General features: G+C 44.3%; 1 protein-coding gene across 5 annotated transcripts in view; it reads left to right on the top strand.

Annotated features, from left to right (window-relative positions):
• The window catches only part of RALGPS1 (Ral GEF with PH domain and SH3 binding motif 1), a 659,487-nt gene that overhangs the window by 601,853 nt on the left and 37,611 nt on the right, over positions 1–20,023 (top strand). For 3 of the 5 annotated variants that reach the window (XM_077484870.1, XM_077484868.1, XM_077484867.1), the window contains 2 exons: positions 416–467; positions 4,349–4,429. In XM_077484870.1, the coding sequence (XP_077340996.1) occupies positions 416–467; positions 4,349–4,429 (133 nt within the window). The remainder of the gene's footprint in view (positions 1–415; positions 468–4,348; positions 4,430–20,023) is intronic. The other 2 variants (XM_077484871.1, XM_077484869.1) reach the window with 1 other exon arrangement.

The raw sequence follows: 20,023 nt of genomic DNA, 5'->3' as shown, positions 1-20,023 counted from the left end.
TTTGTACTTTAGTAACCTATTCGCATTCGATATGGATACTAGCATGCAAAACTTAAGAAGTAATGAGCTGTAGGCTAGGAGTGAGTCAATCAGGGAAAAATGCCCTGTGTTGGGGGGATTTTGGTTAGAAGGGGGCACTAAAACAGGAGGGGAGTGAGCACTGTGGTCAGTGAGGTAGAAGGAGCACTGTGACCATTGGATGTAGTGGGGGGGGGGGGGGTCTCTCTCATACTGTATATAGTTCATCACTTTTCATTTTATTTGAAATGCAAACAGAGCAATCATAGCCGCTGTTTTGGGGTCTGCTTGTTTGGTGGCTTTCTTTCTGGCTGGCTTTGGTCACCAAACACAAGTAGAGCTTAATGCTGCATTTGTATTTAACATCTGATTATATTTCTTGTATTTTGTATCATAGGCAGTAGTGAAAGTTCAGAATTCAGTGAGGACGTGTCTTCTGTTCTTGACAGGTAAGCTCCAGTCAACTCATTTCTATGCTCAAACAAAACGAACAAAAAAAAAAAAAAAAAAAGTGTTCCATTTATGCTGACTTTTAAAGTGGAAGTAAACCCTCCTATCGTTTTCAGCCAAGGAAGCCGCCATCTTGGCCTCCCTTTAATCTTTAACTGCCATGAAGCTGCACATGTGATCAGTTATGACACCGGCCATTGGATGGTTTGACAGTTTGGTTGAGAGCACAGCCAATGTGACAGTTACATTCCCGGCATGCCGGAAATGCTAACTGTTTTCTCCAACTGTTAGATCGACGGGTTTACTTCTGCTTTAAGCCAGATAGTAACCGATGTCTATTCATATTAGATAATAACTGTTATATATGTATGTTAATACAGAAAATATGCAAGATAAAAATGGCAAAGAATGGTTCGCTAATGCCGCGTACACACGAGCGGACTGTATGGCATACTTAGTTCGTCATACAATCCGACGGACAGTCCGTCGTACTTTCCACTGAATGGACTTGACCACACACGGATACACAAACAGTCCGTCGAAAGCTTGCGCAATGACGTGTACGGCACGTACGACGGGACTAGAAATAGGAAGTCCAAGACACAGCAAAGCAACCTTCCGCCGTGTAAATCCTTTCTGAGCATGCGCCATTCTTAGTCCGTCGAACTAGCATACTGACGAGCGGATTGTCCGCTGAAACCAAAGTACGACGGACAGAATTTCGAAAAAACCGAAATACTTAGTACGCCAGACTGCACGCTGAAAAAGTCCGCTGAAGCACACACACGAGCGGATTGTCCGCTGAAATGTGTTTTTCGACGGACTAAGTACGCCATACAGTCCGCCCGTGTGTACGCGGCATTAGGTGTTTTTGTCATTATTAAAAAAATAAAATAAAGCAATAGAACTCTGCTGATTGCCCAGTCTATTAAGAATGTGCAGAGCTTCACCCAACGATCTTATGGAGGTATTTTAATTTTGAACTAAGGGGTTTTCCATATTCAGAAAAATTACTATTTTGGCATCTGCACAATTAACACCTCCAGAGTAGAATATAAAAATGTGGATAAAAATGGTCGATGAAAGTGAAATGAAAGCTTTAGTGGAAGGCGCAAACATTAGATGTTCTTTTTACCAGAAAACAACCTTTTTTTTGTCAGATGGTTGGATTAATACTGAAGCAGGTTGAACAAGTTCTTCGCATGTTACTGTGTTTGTCTCAGTGTAGCTCGTACTCTGTGTTCCCCCCGGTGTTCCATGTGGTAGACCTTGTAGCACGTCTTATGTTCTTTTGTAAAAACACTCTAAATAATCCACAGCCACGTTTTTAGGTGGAGGTTTGGTGGTGCAAACCGAGAGGAACAGTGGATCAGTGGCCACAGCAACTAGACTCTTAGGCTGATTTCACACTGGGGCGGTATTCAGGCGTTACAGCGCTAAAAATAGCGCCTGTGTAACGCCTGAAAAAAAACGGCCCCTTTAACTCCAGTGTGAAAGCCGGAGGGCTTTCACACTGGAGCGATGCACTGGCAGGACGGTGAAAAAAGTCCTGCTAGCCACATCTTTGGAGCGGTGAAGGAGCGGTGGATTCACCGCTCCTATACCGCTCCTACCCATTGAAATCAATGGGACACCGCGACAATACCGCCGGCAAAGCTCCGCTGCAGCGACGCTTTGCGGGCGGGTTTAACCCCTTTTCGGCCGCTAGCGGGGGTTAAAACCACCCCGCTAGCGCCCGCACACCGCCGCTAAAACGACGGTAAAGCACCGCTAAAAATAGCGGCACTTTACCGCCGACGCCGCTCCCGCTGCAGTGTGAAAGCAGCCTTAAGTTTCTATGTTCAGTGAAATGAACAATGAAGGGTCATCAGAATTCACATATGTTATTCTGGTAGATACCATTCATTATGACGGAGTGTCTATGGCTTTTCAGTCAGCACTGACATAAGAAGAACAATAACAATTAAAATATAGAAAAGGGCCTTTAATAAATAATACATTAAAGTGTATCTAAAGTCAAAACTCTTTTTTTTTTCTCGGTTTTGTAGGGTTAAAACCACTATCACTTTTTTTGCCATCTGGACCTTGTTAGGGATATTTGCTTTCTCTTCCTGTCCCATAGATTAAAGTGGATGTAAACCCTTACAACCAACTTTGACCTACAGGTAAGCCTAGATTAAGGCTTACCTGTAGGTCCAAGAAATATCTCCTAAACCTACACGGTTTAGGAGATTTTTTACAAAAAGACAGGCACCGCTGTCTACGGCGCATGCGCACTGGGCAGGCCGCAGATTGATATTTTCTGAAAGACAGGCACATGCGCCGTAGACAGCGGCGCACTGAGCGCGCCGCAGTTAGCGGCGATATGCTGCGAGTGGCGGCTCTGTGCGCATGCGTGGGAGTGGCGTCATCGCGGCTCCGACGAATGACAGCGCCGGAGTAGCGAGACCCACCAAGAAGATGGAGGCTCCGGACTACAGGGGACAGCGGTGACTTCGCTGGCTCCTGTGTCAGGTAAGTGACACATAATGGACTACTATGCGATGCGATGCATAGTAGTCCATTAGGCTTTACCTTTGCAGGGAAACAAAGAGGAAGTAACACCCATCAGGGTTTACTTCCTCTTTAAGAGGGGAAGTGTCAGGAAAATCCCCTCCTAGACAGTTGTCACAGGAACAAATGCACCCGTTCTGAAGATTTCTTCTCTAATCCTGTTTGGTGGCAACTCAGTCTGGGATTTAATCCCATTTTCATTCCTGGTGACGTTGGTGATGAGGACAATTAGGCTCGGTTCACACAGTACGCGGCACGACTTGCAGCGCTGCGACCTGCCGCGACCTCAGCGGCGACTTGCAAAACGACTTCTGTATAGAAGTCAATGCAAGTCGCCCGAAGTCGCCGCAAAAGTAGTACAGGAACCTTTTTTCTAAGTCGGAGCGACTCGAGTCGCTCCTATTAGAACGGTTCCATAGTACAGAACGGGGCGCGACTTGTCAGGCGGCGAAGTCGCCTGGACAAGTCGCCCCTGTGTGAACCGAGCCTTAGAGAGACTTGATCTTCCCAACTGGGACACAGAAAGCAATAAAAACCCAAACAGTGGTTCTAACCCCCTCACCACTTTATCGAAGTCTAAAAAAAAATAAAAAAAAAAAACAATTGTTGCTTTAGTTATACTTTAACACACAATGATAACATTGTTTATAATAAATTTTTATTTGCATGTATATTGAAAAAACAAAACAAAAAGGCTATTGTTTCCTTTAAAATGAATATGGCTTCTGCTCTTTAATTATTATAGAAATGTCTTCCATTACAGAGTAGCTTCTAATTTCCAGTGACAACATAGTGTACAATGCAGGTTTTCACAAAGAGTTTAAAAAAAAATAAAAGTAATCTTATACTGGATCCATAGTTGATTATACAGAATTGAATATCTCCTTTCTAATTACAGGTATTAGCAATATATATTAAAATTGTTCTAGTATTCCATTTCAATATATAGCATGAGCAAGGTTTGAAGTTTGTAGTGACGCTAGAACTATGACGTGGCCATAGGTGGTCGGCAGTATAAATGATGCCGCATGAGAGGTTGTCAAGGAAATGGGTAACTATATACAGAAGGGAGCTGCTCACTTTATTTTTAGTTCACAGATTCTGCGGTTTGTGTGGAGTTTGAATACTTTATCTGGTACAACTCCTGCCGCTGACAGTTCAGCATAACCCCCCGCAAGCCACTCAGGGTTTTGCTGAAGACTGCGAAGTGCTCAAACTTTTAATGGGTTTATTTAATAACAGTTGTTTGGATTTTTTGCATGTGTTTTCTTTTTTTTTTAATGCATCGTGCACGGTTTGTCAAACTTACATTTAAATTTGCAAACAGGAGTCGTATGTATGCCACGCTGGGTCCCAACTGGAGGGTCCCAGTACGAAACTCACCCAGAAGTCGCAGCTGTGTGTACAGGTACATAGAGGTGGCGGGTTCTCTCCTTTTTAAATAAGTTAATTCTTAAAGCTCACCTGTACTCTAGTAATAAACATAATGTGTTGAAAATAGGCACTGTTCAACCATTAATGAAGGTTTTAGGGTATTTTGGAAAAGGTAATATTCAAGGTCTGTGTGCTATTAATACAGCACTGAGGGAGAGTAAAAGCCCTTGTACACACGGTCGGAGATTCCGACGGAATGTTTCCTATCGGAGCGTTTTGTCGGATATTCCGACTGTGTGTGGTCTCCATCGGACTGTTTCCGTCGGAATATCCATCGGATCAACTTTTCCAACTTGCCGGAAATATTTTCCGACAAAATGCTCCGACCGGACATACTCCGATCATGTGTAGCCTACTCCGACGGACAAAGTGCCACGCATGCTCAGATCAAATTCCTAGACCAAAGCTATTGGCTACTAGCCTGAACGTAGTCCCGTCGTAACGAAATAACGTCATCACGTTATGCACAGTCGGATTTCCCGACAACTTAGTCCGACCGTGTGTATGCAACATCACTTCCGGAATTAATTAACTCCGACGGATTTGGTCGTCGGAATCTCCGACCGTGTGTACAAGAGCTTAGGGTCAGAGACACAGTTTAGGACCCAGACTATCCCTGTGTATATATATATATATATATATATATATATATATATATATATATATATATATATATATATATATATATATAGTGCTGCCAGGTGACAAGCTTAGAAAGACCCAATGAGATTGTCCATGCAGGGTATGGACAATGTCTTTGTAAGTGCTCACTAGCCCAACCCCCGATACCTGCTAGCAGACCCTCCCTGCTCTTTTCTTCATTGCAGCCACCAACAATACCCAGTGTTTCCGGGTTTGCAATAGCAGGTGACCTCCTTTGTGACATTTTTTTTTTTGAAAATATTTTTATTGAGTTTTAGACAGACAAACAAACAGTCAACGAATAACAGTGACATGCCACAGTATTATGGTTAGACCCACGCAGGGGCCATCAAGTGATTCCAACAGTATAAATCGACAACTGTAGCACATCCACAAACAACAACAACTAACTTAGTGCTAGGTTGGCTCCCACCCCATAAAAACAACTTAGGACCAAATTCTGCAGTCGGGCCGCAAGGGACACCAGAAGAAGTGAACTAGACTCATAATAGTGGCTACACTAAATAATATTAGACATTGAAGTGGAGCAATACCAGGGACCCACCCCAACCACACTCCCATCCTCCCTCAGAATGACATCCCGGACATGTTAATCTGTAGTCACTGTGGAGGCTTCAGCCAGCCATTTAGACCACACTCTCGTGTATTTTTTGGGGCAACCCCTATTATGATATGTTTCCTTATAATGTGGTAAGACTTTATTAACATGGGATTTCCACAGCAGTATTGACGGCGGGGCCTGCTTTTTCCAGCATAAAGTGATCATTTTCTGGCATAAAAGAGTAGGAGTCCTATCAGGGTTCTGTCTGCTATCCTGGGGGCCACCCCTTCCACCAATCCCAGAAGGCATATCCGCGGAGTCTGGGCTACATCTATTCCCACCACTTCATGAATTATGGATAGTACCTGTGACCAGTAATGCTGAATTACCGGGCAGGACCAGAAGATGTGTATAAAGTCACCCGGATCCCCAGTGCATCTCCAGCATTCCGATCCTTTGTGACATTTGCCTGCTGAACCCGAGCACCATTAGGCTGAATCGCTGTTGCATGACAGAGGGAGGGGCATTGGGGATTTTAATGGTGGCAGAAGCTGCAAGGGGGCTTTTGGTAAGGCGAGTATAGGGGCCCCTTTACAAAGACAACCTGCATTAAAGTGTATCCTAAGCTCATAATATTTTTAGATTTGCATAGAGTAGCATTAGAACCCCCTGTTGAGTTTTCATTGTTGTGATACAGACAGAAAGCGATGGGAAATAAAAACGATACAGTCGCCACTGGAATAGAATGCAACAGGAACTCTTCCAGCGGTTACAACCAGTCCCACGACAACTTTGTAAGAGACTGGCTTTAGGGCCAGTTCACAACACATGCAGTCAAGTGCAGTTTTTTTTTTATGCATCAAAAACGCATGGAAAATAGGTTATATGGTTTTCAATGGCATAGTTCACACCAGTGCTTGCAGTTCCAATGCTTTCTAGTTACAAGAAAAAAAAAGTAGAACATGATGCATTTTTTCTGCACTGGACTGGACTGTACTGGAACGCTGTAAAACGCATCAAAAACACACTGAAACGCACCAAAAACGTACTGCAGCACACTTGTCCTTATTTAAGGTTAAGAAAAAAGAGGGGGGAGAAGCACTGGACTACATCAAAAACACGCATGCAGAAAAGCACCCGGAGCACATCCAGACTGCGTTTCTATGGTGTGAATTGGCACTTAGAGAGATTTGGTCCCACTTGTAATCAAGATGAGAAGTAAAGGAAATTCTCAACAGTGATTCTCAAAAAACTAAAAAATTGACAAATGTTTTAACCCAGTATTTCTCAACCGGGCTGCCACAGCAAAAGAACAAAAAAACTGTCCCAACTCTGTACATTTGGATCTGAGAGCGATCCTGTCTTAACACCAGTATGGAAAAAGAGAGCACAGCCTGTACCTCCTCTCTGCTGCTATCTGTACTAAAGTCAGCAACCTAAAAAGTTTGGTGGGCCACCTGATGACCTCATCGGTTGCTAAGGAAATGTTGGGCGCCCAAACAGCTTTCTGGGTTGCCAACTGTAGTACAGATAGCAGCATTGAGGAGGAGAGAGCCCGGAGGAGGCGCAGGCTGTGCTCTCTCTCCCTCTCCCCTCTGTATACAGGATTGCTCTCGAATCAAAACGTACAGAGGTTGATTGCCGCCCCTTATGGTCCCCCCACACTGCTCCTGTCCCAGCAGCAGAAATTGTGGGTGGGGGGCGGTAATAAAATCCTGTACAGCCTGATGTGGGCGATCCTGTGTTATCTCCTTTATAAAGACAGGAGGGAGAGAAGCTGGTGGGTAGGAGGTAGAGAGAGCACAGCCCACACCTCCCTACTGCTGAGAGGGACAGGGAGGAAGGTTTATAACCCACAACACTGCCTTCTGCAGATGTGCATGGGTGCCATTAGTTAATGGCACCACCCACATCTAGCAAATGCACATATGTTGTGCCTGTTAAAATACATGGTACTACAGTACGCACGCATAGAGCAGCCCATGAAAAACACAACGTTTGTAAACAAAACCCTCAGACTGGTGTGCCCCAGGATTGCACATCATTTTTAAGAGTTCCTTGACTGAAAAAAGTCGAGAAACTCTGTTCTAACCATTGCCATCTAAAACCAACACAAAAAAAAGTTGTAGCTTCAGATACCCTTCACTTTAACAAAGATTTGCCCTCATTGGTACAGTATACATGGCAGAATTGGTGATAACTAAAGATAATATCACCCTTCCAAAATACTGTAAAACCTAAATAAAAATGAGTTTCCTCTCCTCCTCCTTTAAAACAAACATCGCTTTTTCTCAAACTAAATACAAGTGTGTCTATTGCTAATGCCTGGCAAAATCAGCTATACAAAGTAATAGGGGGGTCTCCACCCCGACCACTTCTTCCCGGTGAGATATTTCTCCAGATACACAAAATAGCTGCGCGCAGGTGATGGACACACTTGAAATGTAATCGTTTTCATCTGCATGTCTGACATTACGTCACAAATTAGAATTTTCTCTGGTAACACCAACTTCCTAATATGATTTTTTTACATTAATTTTGTTTTTCTTTACTGTTTTTGGATTCTGACAAATCGGATTCAAGACGGGAGTTGCATAAGCAGCTTTGTAAGAAGTGTTCATTAGCTCTTTCCCCAAATCTAAATATTTCTCAAGAGGCATAATATACAATTAAAGGGAAGTTTTTTTTTTTTTTTTGTTTTTTTAGTTTAGAAGATTTTATACTGCTTTTTTTTATAACTTTTTGTTATGTAAAATATTATTCTAAACTTTTTTCCTGAACACAGTAAAATACACACAACATACATTCCCCGGCTAATGCATTCCCAATGGAGCAAGATCTATAATGAATTTCCCCTTTAAGTGATAAAATATATAGGGGGGGGGGGGGCAAAATTACCAAGATGGCTGGAGTTGGGTTATAACAGTTATACTAAAAAAAAATTTGGGCAAAAAGACAAAACGATGTATTGAAAAGCAGAAGGTTATCACTTTTTTGGGGAGTTTATTAACTGTAGTACTGTATATACTCGAGTATAGGTCGATCCGAATATAAGCCGAGGCCCCTAATTTACCACAAAAAAAATGGGAAAACTTATTGACTCGAGTATAAGCCGAGGGTGAGACATGCCTGTCCATCCCTGTGTGTCCGTCCGCCTCTGTGTGTCCGTCCGCCTCTGTGTGTCCGTCCGCCCCTGTGTGTCCGTCCGCCCCTGTGTGTCCGTCCGCCCCTGTGTGTCCGTCCGCCCCTGTGTGTCCGTCCGCCCCTGTGTGTCCGTCCGCCCCTGTGTGTCCGTCCGCCCCTGTGTGTCCGTCCGCCCCTGTGTGTCCGTCCGCCCCTGTGTGTCCGTCCGCCCCTGTGTGGCCGTCCGCCCCTGTGTGGCCAGCCTACCTGTGTCCTGTGCCTCTTTGTCCTTCTGCAGCCTGTGTCCTTCTGCAGCGATCTGCATGTAAAAACATGCCAGGATCGCCGCACCTCTTCTCGTCTGTGACAGACGGCGGCCATTCCACTGTTCAAAAGCCGCGCCTCCGTCTGTGATAGGCGGAACACTCAATTTCCCAGCAGTCAGTGTTCCGCCTATCACGGACATCCTCTCATCCTCGTCCGTAGTATGAGGATGAGCGGATGTCCGTGATAGGCGGACCACTGACTGCTGGGAAATTGAGTGTTCCGCCTATCACAGACAGGGAGGCGCGGCTTTTGAATAGTGGAATGGCCGCCGTCTGTCTGCACGACACGCTGATCGGGTAGACAGACGGCGGTGACTCGAGTATAAGCCGAGGGGGGCACTTTCAGCCTAAAAAAAAGGGGCTGAAAATCTCGGCTTATACTCGAGTATATACGGTAAATTTAGCTTCTGAAAAATTTCTTATTTTCCTTTGCAATGTCAGGTGTTTAAAGAAAACTCCTAACATGATTGGCCAGATTCAATAATTAAAAAAAAGAGTTCCCTAGGAGTCAGTAGGGAATATCCAGGGTGGAAGATATGAATGACACCCCTATAAAAAGGCCTCCAATGAGGCGTAAAAAGGCAAGTGGCCTCTGGAAAAATCACCAAGACCAAAGCTGGACCTTTGATGCAATTAGGTGCTATGGTAGGCAATGCTATGGTAGACCTCACCGGAAATCAATTTCTTAGATCTGGCTTATTCAGTTATTCCTGTGTTCTTACAAGCTAAGAAGCAGTGGTATACCACGCATTTGGACAGAAGCAGGGCTGCTAATAGAAGTCGTGGGCCCCCCTCACCCCCCATAAAAAATAGTTTGATCCTAGACGGGGAGAATGATCATAGCTGATCTCATAGGGGGATTGGTTTTTGAGATAACCCCTCACATATTAATGAATAAATATACATACAATTAAAAAAATATATATCATGAAAAAAAACAAACAGAAATAGAGTGAAATTATTAAGCCTGGGTTCACACCGGATGAGGGAAACCCTGCGAATGTAGGGTAGGTTCCCTCATCGCGCCTGAATCGCAGATGGTTCACACTGACATCTGCCAACCACTGCGGGTGTCAATAGAAAATGAATGACTCCTAACACCTAACAGATCGGTTCACAGATTGCAGTGAAAACTGTGAAATGGTACAAGAAATCACATGGGGTGTTCACACCCAATGCGATCTGATTCCAGTGCGGACCAAAAAAAAAAGGGTCCTGCACCATCTTGGTGCGAATGTGATTTTTAGCCATACAGTTTGTATGGCTGAATTTGCATCGCACAGACATCGCGTGTGATCTGCACAGCAATGAGGTGCAAATTGCATGCAATGCCTGTGATCGCACCAGTTTGAACCAAGCCTGAAGGTTATTATAGATAAGGGAATGAGACTGACCTGGAGTTATGGATGCAATTGGACTAGCGCTCAGACTCCATTAAGAATCCAATATTGACAGATCTAAGCTATAGGTAATAGAAAATGGGACCCATTAACCAGGTCAGTTAGTAAAGGGTTAAATAGAAGTGGTTGAGCAGTGTGATACATAGATTTTTTTAGAAGAGAACTGAGTGTGTAAAGGGTGAAGATAGTGTAGAGGGGGAGAAGAAGTTGCATTGGATAGGGAAATGTAGAGAGGCGTGAGATGCGCAGCTACATACATAGCGAGCCGTGCTGGAAAAGATAGAAGACACGAGACCTGAATGTAGGTGATCGGCTGTAACTGTGTCAGGGAGGCAGAGCTGGAGGGGGAGAGCAGAAAAGAATACACAGGCAATTGGAGGAACAAGATCCTCTGTGAGACAGATTCGATCGGATGGGAGGAGGAGTACAGTATCGCTGCATGGAGACTAACCTGGGCTCAATCATTGAGGCTAAGAAGGGAGAATGTGAGTAGGACAAGTATTTGGAAAGGGAGGTGTAACGAACGTACCAAGGTTAATAGAAGATAATGCAGGGAAGGAGAGCCATCAAAGCACTGAGCCATGCAGGGGGAGAGATTGACTGGAGGCTTTGGATCGGCTGCTAATGTAGCAGAAAGGCAAGGTAGAGAGAGAGAGAGAGAGACGCTCCTCAGCTGCCGGGCCCCTTGTTGAACTGAAGGAGCGCGGGCCCGGGACAGGAGGAACGGAGGTCCCCCCTTATCAGCAGCCCTGGACAGAAGATTTAGAAGATCTAAGCAGGGGTAGGCAACCTCAGCCCTCCAGCTGTGGTGAAACTACAAATCCCATCATGCCTTTGCCTCTAAGAGTCATGCCTGTGCTTGTCAGGGTCTTGCAATGTTTCATGGGACTTGTAGTTTCACCACAGCTAGAGGGCCATGGTTGCCTACCCCGATCTAAGGTATTAGGGAAGCCTGGCAAGAGTCACATGAGGTCTGCACACCATGTCTGCCCAAACCAGATTAATACAATGAAAAATTTCGGAATGCCCTTCATCTCTATCCTGCAGAGTAAGTTGGAAAGGAGTTTCAGAGGTGGAAAGGCATAGATTAGTCTAAACTGATCCCACAGAGTCGCCAGAGCATACGCGGACCTGGAAATAAACCTCAGTTTGTGGATGAACCTGAAAACCAGAAGGCCCATTTCCACCTCCCCCACCTACTACAGAGATCTTGAAAAAAACTTGGGGTGAAAAAGACCATTCCCCTAAGTTTATGTGTCTACTGAGAAAGTCACCTGCAAATTTGTCATAGTTGGCATGTTTACGCCAGACAGGGCCAGAACATGGAATTGTGCCCAAGCCAGAATCAGAGCTGGACTTTGAACTACTAGACTTTTGGTTCCTTCCTAATTGTTGATGTAAGCCACTGACAAGGCAATGTCTGACTAAAACCTAGTTGGATGACCTTGCAGTTGAAAGATCCAGCATTGAAAGGATAACCAAAATCACTCTGAGCTCCAGAATATCGAGTAGGAGACCAGCTTCCTTCAGTAACTTTGTCCTCTGTACTGACAGGGTATCCAGGACTTTTTCCTAGTCTGGCATAAGTCATGAGAACCCTCCAAACCAATGGTAGAAAGAATTTTCCAGCACTGTGCTGAGGGCAAGCCTGTTGTTGCAGGGCAGGCATGTTTGATGATTCAGAGATTGAGCCCTGGCCCAGGCTGCCAGAATGTTGAGCTGCAATGGTCTGGAGTAAAATTGGGAAGATGGAACTGCCTTGAAAGAGGCCACTATTAAACCTAAAACCTTCTTCAAAAGTGGAGGATTGATTGGCTGACTTCTGGACTGTAGAGTCCAAATGTGTGAACAGAGAGTCTGGATTTTATCTTGGGGACAGAAAGCCTTAGACAGGGCCACATCAAGGATCAGGCCTAGATACCTCATGCAATGGGATGGATCCAGTGCTGAATTCTACAGATCAAGTCCACTCAAATCTCCATATTTTCTGGACAAGTACATTGTACATTGGCTGATAGAACAAAGTCTTAAAATCTTTCAAATATCTCACTATGGGAATGTTCAGAGTAAAACAGAGCAAGAACAAGGGCTATTACCTTGGTGAAGACCCTGGGTACAGTAGACTGCTCAAAAGGGCAGGCAACAAATTAGTAATTTTGCATGTCCACTGCAAAACCCAGTTACGTAGATATTCTGGGAAGATGGAGAAATACAAGAAGGCATCGTTGATGTCCACAGAGGCCAGAATATTCCATGAATGGAGGGAAGCAATGAGTGTCCTGGCAGTTTCCAAGCTGAATTTTTATACCTGGAGAAAGGTGTTGAGAACATTTAGATCCAGCATGTGGTGGATGCACTCTTTGGAATTGGACAGTGAAAAGGTTTGAATAGAAACCCTAAAACCTCTCTCCGGGACAATGGCTATAACCCCTTGCAAGAGAAGATGTTTCAGAATGGAGGTCCACCTTTGCAAAGACATTGACATGTTTCACAGCATAAAGCAGAGGTGGAGCTAGAGGGCAAAATCCAAGCTTGTAGCCTCTGGATACAACTTTCTGGACCCGAAACTTCTAAAACGTCCCGGGATAGGACACAGGGATAGCCACTAGCCAATAGCCATTCTTTGCAAAAGTGAGTGTACAAGATGGGATTGAACGGACTGGGGACATCAGACATGACTGACGCAGGTAGAGTCAAGGCACTTACGCACTGTGTCAGTAAAGACCAAAATGGTATCCTTCAGCTTTGGAATTATGCAAGACAGACAATCCTTTTCATCCTCAGCTGATTGTACAGAAGCGGCTGCAGCTAGAGAGAATTAGACAAGGACCCTGGAGCAGAAGGCAAAGATGCATGCCTGCAGCCCCTGGATTCTCAGTCAGAAACGATGGCTGAAATTTTCCCCACAAACTTATTCAGGCTTCCTATTATTTTGCACAGGTGATTTGATCAGTTTCACTTCCTTAGTAATTTCCACAGCCGTTTCATCTGAGGTGAAATCCTGAAAACATGACCTGTTGGGGCGACTTGAGGACTGGAGTTGAGAAACACTGCCTTAGATGGTACACTGCAAGCCCCTCCCCCTCTGCACTGTTAGCGGATCATAAGCAGGCAGGACCAGTGCATTTTTTTGCTTTTGCTCAAACACAATAATGACGGGAGTGAGGAATTTCCCCCAAGGGTACTCATAAGAACACTGCAAGAGTATGAAGAGTTAATGCCTTTTGTGACTTGTCACTGGAGATAGCATGGAGCCTAAATGCCACGGAAGATCATAGTGTAGCTGTGGAGGTAGCAAGAGAGACTGAGACTGTGTGTACACGATCCAGAAACATGTCACATGCATGCACAAGAGTGTCACAGTCTGAGCAAATCAAGCACATCCAGACTACTATAAAGACAATGCCCTGATCTACAGCAGAAGTGATCCTGAGACATCGACCACACCAATTAGATTGTAGAAATTACACAGGATTCAGGGCACATGCCCCATTCAAACAGTCTTCGCCCTCTCTGTGATCCTACTCCCTTACAAGTCTTTAAGGACAGGTTTTCATCAGATGGGTGCGCTGTGGCCCTGGACCTGTAAAACACTCGGTGGCTAACGCACATGTTACACCAAAGATGTCTAGGAAAGCACGTCCAGCAGAGTTCAATGATTGGAGGACACATTACAGGCCAGTCCAATTTCATCCTCCCAGCAGGTTTCGGCTACAGCCTCCAAGACAACTGATCCAGAAGGCGGCAAAATGAGACAGCGGCTCTGCAACAACTGAAGACTCTTCATAGAAATAAAAAGCACCTTGATAAAAAGGGGGAAAGGTAATAAATGGTTTGTTTTTCCACAGAGGAGGGAAGACGTTCTTCTAGGACCCTAGCAAAAAAAACTGAGGCAAACTGAGGGGGAGGTGTTAAACTAAATTGTCAAAGTTTTTTGTTTGCCAGAGTACAACCTCCTGAAGGCAGCAGCATAACCCAATAAACCTGAAAATGGAATTCTATGTCCCTCAATGTACAATTAGGAAATTATATATATATTAGTATTTTGCCCTGATATATCAACTGTGTAAAAAATAAATTATATATGCAAACAGTTATATTTAGGCAACAGGACTTGCTATTTCAGTCAGCTTACACAGGGGCAGATTGGGATTGTGCAGGTAGATGGTATAATGTGGTTCACATTTTTCAAGAGTTAAGTTAGAGCCCAACTCCAGCCAAAACTTAAAATTTCAGATAGAGTAGGGAAGGGTTAGAGCCACTGTTTTGGTTTTGACTGCAGCCCGAGTCCCTGTTGGGTCCATTTTCCCATAACTTCCTTTCAGGAAAGGGACACGAAAAAAGGTGGGGGGGGGGGGGTATAACTCCTGTGCCTTTTTTGGCAGCTGTGTCCCAAAGGGTGAATTTCTCATCATTCCTGTCCCATAGCCAAAACAGGAAGTGATCAGAAATCCCTCTAAAGTGAGGGAATCGCAGGGTGTCACTAGAACTAGTGTCTTCATTGCAAGATTTTTCCCTCCAATACTTATCTGATGTCAACCCAAAATTTTGTGTTGTCTTTTACTTTCACTTTCAATGAGAACAGTAAACAGGGCACATAGAATCTTCATAACAGATACCCAGATAGCAATAAAAACTGACTGATGTTCTAATCCCTCTCCACTATCCAAATCTAAAAAAAAAAAAAAAAGGTTTTTCCTTTAGTTACACATTAAAAATGATGGGATCTATTGACTCCAACGGATGAATATGACAAGCATTTGCCTATCCTTGACAAATCATGACTATTTTGCTTAAGACAAGTGATTTCCTATGTTCGCTCCTTCTAGTTGCCATGTTGTGATATTTTTTCTGAAATACCTCAATCAGAAAAAATACTGTATTATGGCCACTAGATGGAGCTGAAAATGATAGGAAATCGCTGTGTTAAGTAAAATACATTCAGGATTTATCAAGGTAAGGTGAAAGCTTGTCACATTCATCCAACAAATTTTTCATGAAAAGAGCTTTACTATCAGGTTTAGTGTTACCGTATATACTCGAGTATAAGCCGAGATTTTCAGCCTCTTTTTTGAGGCTGAAAGTGCCCCCCTCGGCTTATACTCGAGTCATCGCTGTCTGCCCGCTCGATCAGCGTGTCGAGCAGACAGACAGCGGCCATTCTATCATTCAAAAGCCGCGCCTCCGGCTCCGCCTTCGCCTGTGATAGGCGGAACACTGAATTTCCCAGCAGCCTGTGTTCCGCCTATCACGGACATCGTATCATCCTCGTACTACGGACGAGGATGATACGATGTACGTGATAGGCGGAACACAGGCTGCTGGGAAATTCAGTGTTCCGCCTATCACAGGCGAAGGCGGCGGCGCAGCTTTTGAATTTTACAATGGCCGCCGAGGCGCCGACGAAGAGGGCACGGGACGGAGGCAAGGCAAGGCACGGCACGGCACGGGACGGGACGGAGGCAAGGCACGGCGGCGAGGCACGGAGGCAAGGAGGCAAGGCACGGGACGGAGGCTCGGGACAAAGGCTCGGGACACAGGTAGGCTGGACACACACACACACACACACACACACACACACACACACACACACACACACACGGATGGATACACACACACACAGGGATGGATGGATGGATGGAGACACACACACACAGGGATGGATGGATGGATGGATGGAGACACACACACACACAGGGATGGATGGATGGATGGACACACACACACACAGGGATGGATGGACGGACACACAGGGATGGACGGACACACAGGGATGGACGGACACACACACAGGGATGGACAGGCATGTCTTACCCTCGGCTTATACACGAGTCAATAAGTTTGCCAGTTTTTTTGGGGGTAAATTGGGGGCCTCGGCTTATATTCGGGTCGGCCTATACTCGAGTATATACGGTAAGTGTCCGTTTTAGACTAAAGCTGCATGCCATTTAGTTTGCCAATCTAAGAAAACAATTAAAAAAAATGTAATAATATTTTTTCATAATATACCTTTTATTCTTCTCAGTACTGGTGATTTCCTCTTGCCTTTTTCAGCCACTTCCTTTCATGCATGCACTCCAGCATTAGCTGGAAATGATTGCTCAGGACTGGCTTCCTGATTCTAACAAAGAGGTGACCACGCATGTACAATGTGTTTTTAGCATGACAGCCTGTAGTCTCCAGCTGGGAGACAGTTGGTACCTCATAGCAGGACGTTTCTGAAGAAGTGGTTTTGTAGCAGGCTAACCAGGTATTATTTTACTGGAAAGCTGCAGACTGAAAACTGAGGGGCCCATCCGCACAATTGTGTTGTAATAACGGGCGTTGCATGCTTTGGCGTGAGGCGGTCCTATTTATTCTGAATGGCACCCCAATGCGTGTTGTAGTACAGTGCCAAAAATGGTACATTCAAATGAATGAGCTGCTTAACGCACTTTAACAGCCCTATGCATGGCAATGCACCACAGTGATGTGGCTGGGCCCTGAAAACATTTTGATAGGACTTTAACATGTTAATGATTGGGCTTATATCTGTAAGTCTTGGGAAGGTGAAACAAGTATTTGTTGGGGTTAGATCACTTTTTAGTGGGAGGCAAGAGAAAAGTTTAGGCTAAAGTTATTGGTCATGGCATAAGGGAACTTTTTTGGTAATGAAAGCCCTTCAATGAAAAATGACCATCAATGAAAAATGACCATCACTCAGTTCTTGCCATTGGAAACCAATGTACCAGTCCTCAAGTCCCACTAGTAGTTCATATCCACACGAGCAGCTAAATTGCACACCTGAGGTCCCCATTTTTACAGCTCTGCATGTATGAGCTTTCCTATCGATTATGTCTTGCAGTGGGACTGAAGGATAGGTTTGGGAAATGCTGTTCTGGTGGGTCCATTTGTGCCCGGCTGCTTAGACCCAAATGTAGGGCTGAAATAACTAATCGCTTAATCGACAACTAATCGAGTATGAAATTAATCGATTACTATTTTCATTGATTAATCGGCCAGTAACAAAATGGGGTTAAAGTTAGAGTCTGATGATATTTACCAGATTGACCATTTAATAGTATATCTCTCCTCTAATAGTATATACAGCGTATATCTCTCCTCTAATAGTATATACAGTATATCTCCTCTAATGGTATATACACTATATATCCTCTAATGGTATATACACTATCTCTCTCCTCTAATGGTATATACAGTATATCCCCTCTAATATATACAGTATATCTCTTCTGTCTGTTATTCTCAGAGTGGATTGGATATTTTGCTCCCTAACCATATAGTTGTTTATTTATATTCACCACTGCATATAGAGATATTTAAGAATAAATTGCCTTTTTTTTTAAACTTTACATATTAACTAAATTATACACCACACTTTTTTTTTTAAGGTTATTAATCGAAACAATAATCGACCAACTAATCGATTATGAAAATAATTGTTAGTTGCAGCCCTACCCAAATGCTAAATTTCCTGCATTCAAAGATGGCCTTCATTCTGGTTCTGTGTCAATATCTTGCCAAGAATCCCAGAGTAGGGGCTAGTTTACACTTTGCTTCAAAATATGCCTTCGGACGGGCTTTGTTCAAGCTCTCTGAATGCCATTTAAAGCTCCTGTCACTAAATAATATGGTTATCTTACAGTCCTGTTTACCTCTTGCTTTTGTTTGGTGCTTCAATGAGGCTTCGGTTGGGCTTTGGTGGAACTTCGATGAGGCTTCAAACAAGCTTTGCCATAGATGTCTATGGAGGCTTTGAAGACGCTTTGAAGCACCACTAAAGCTACATGGGTTATCATTTTTGAATCAAAGCAAAAGCAAGGTGTAAACAGGACTGTAAGCTAACCATTTTATTTGGTGACGTGAGCTTTGACTGGCGTTCGGAGAGCTTTAACAAAGCCTGTCCAAAGCCTTTATTTGAAGCAAGTGTAAACTAGCCGTTAATGTGTGTTGAAGCCGAAGCAAGTGTAAAAGAGCCCTAAGAGTCCTTCAGAACAGCAAAGAGTGGACATGAACTCAGCGGCACTGAGCTGAGCTGACTACTTCTTCTTCCCGCACTTGCTAGAGTAAAGTTGGGGAAATGCCGAGTTTCTCTTTTCCATTCAACCAACTAGCTGAACTAAAAAAAAGATGAGATTCCTGCAGCCACACAAGTGATGTGGGTGCAGGAATATCCCCTGCTGTGCACCCAATGGCCACAGTGCTGATCGAATAATGTTTTTCCAGCAGGATAATTCAAGATAGGCCAGTCTAATGATTGGCTTCTGTTGAAAGGAGTACACAGATGGCAATTCGTCTGGCTCCTGCTAAACTGGCTGAACGTCGATATGTGATCCCAGCATAATTCTCCACTGCAGTCTAGGGAAACTACAGGATGACAGGACATCAGAGACCAAAGTGCTGTAGTTTTCTACACAGATATCAATCACAATGATACAGAAAGCTCACCCTCTCCAGGAAATCATAGGATACAGTTACCAATAACCGATACTTTACTTTGTTGGAGTTTAGCATCTGTGTAGTGTCTATATGTGTGGCCTCTTACTACAAGGATTGATTGTGTATCTCTAGTTACAGCTGACTGCACAAATGTGTGTGAGCAAATTCAGTCCATCTTGTATAAGATTCTGATAACCATTATCTGCCATTACCCTTAAAGTGGCTGTAAACCCTTACAAACCACTTTGACCTACAGGTTAAGATTACTAGATTAAGACTTACCTGTAGGTCCAAGAAATATCTCCTAAACCTATACGGTTTAGAAGATATTTACAAAAAGACAGCCACCGCTGTCTACGGCGCATGCGTCGTAGTCAGCAGCGCACTGGGCAGGCCACAGATCACGGAGATATGCCTCTCGTGTCGGCTCCCGTGCGCATGCGCGGGAGTAAGGTCATCGCAGCTCCGGCGAATCACAGCGCTGGAGCAGCGATACCCGGAAGTCACTCCGGGATACATGGCAGCGGCGAACATGAAGACGGAGGACCGCTTCGGGGGCTTCGTTCTCAGGTAAATTATTCATGATGAGCTAGTATGCTATGCATACTAGCTCATTATGCCTTTGCCTTGCAGGTTGCATTCTTTTAAAAATAGCCTTTACTTCCTCTTTAAAGGAGGTGCATTTACCTTTTCATGTTTGTGGGTTTAATGAACAGTGGGCACTAGGTCCGCCATTCTGAAATGTTTAAAATGGGCTTGATCTTCTTCAGAAGTGCAGGTTCACAGAAAATTTGTATTTCTTTTTTGGATAAACACCAGAGGGTTCAATAAATTGTTGCCTTTTTATATCTCTCAGACTCTGCTGGCGAGATTTCCTCTTCGCCTTATGTTGTGCCTCTTCCATAATGTAGATTATTCCCTGCAGTAGATTGTTCTTCTGCCCGTCCACACTAGTAAGAGTTCATCAAAATATTATGGGAGTGGCACAGAGCCCCAAACTGTTAAGATTTCCCTGCAGTGGTTTGTGTTTCTGCCCCTCCCACAGTGGGGAAATTTCCTTGCAGTAGTGAGGGCTG

This window comes from Lithobates pipiens, unplaced genomic scaffold (genome assembly GCF_037356315.1).
Source record: "Lithobates pipiens isolate NorthernLeopardFrog02 unplaced genomic scaffold, aLitPip1_a1.2 Scaffold_166, whole genome shotgun sequence".
Lineage (NCBI taxonomy): Eukaryota > Metazoa > Chordata > Amphibia > Anura > Ranidae > Lithobates > Lithobates pipiens.
The sequence above is the reverse complement of the archived record's forward strand: the minus strand, read 5'-3'. Positions and strand labels throughout refer to the sequence as shown.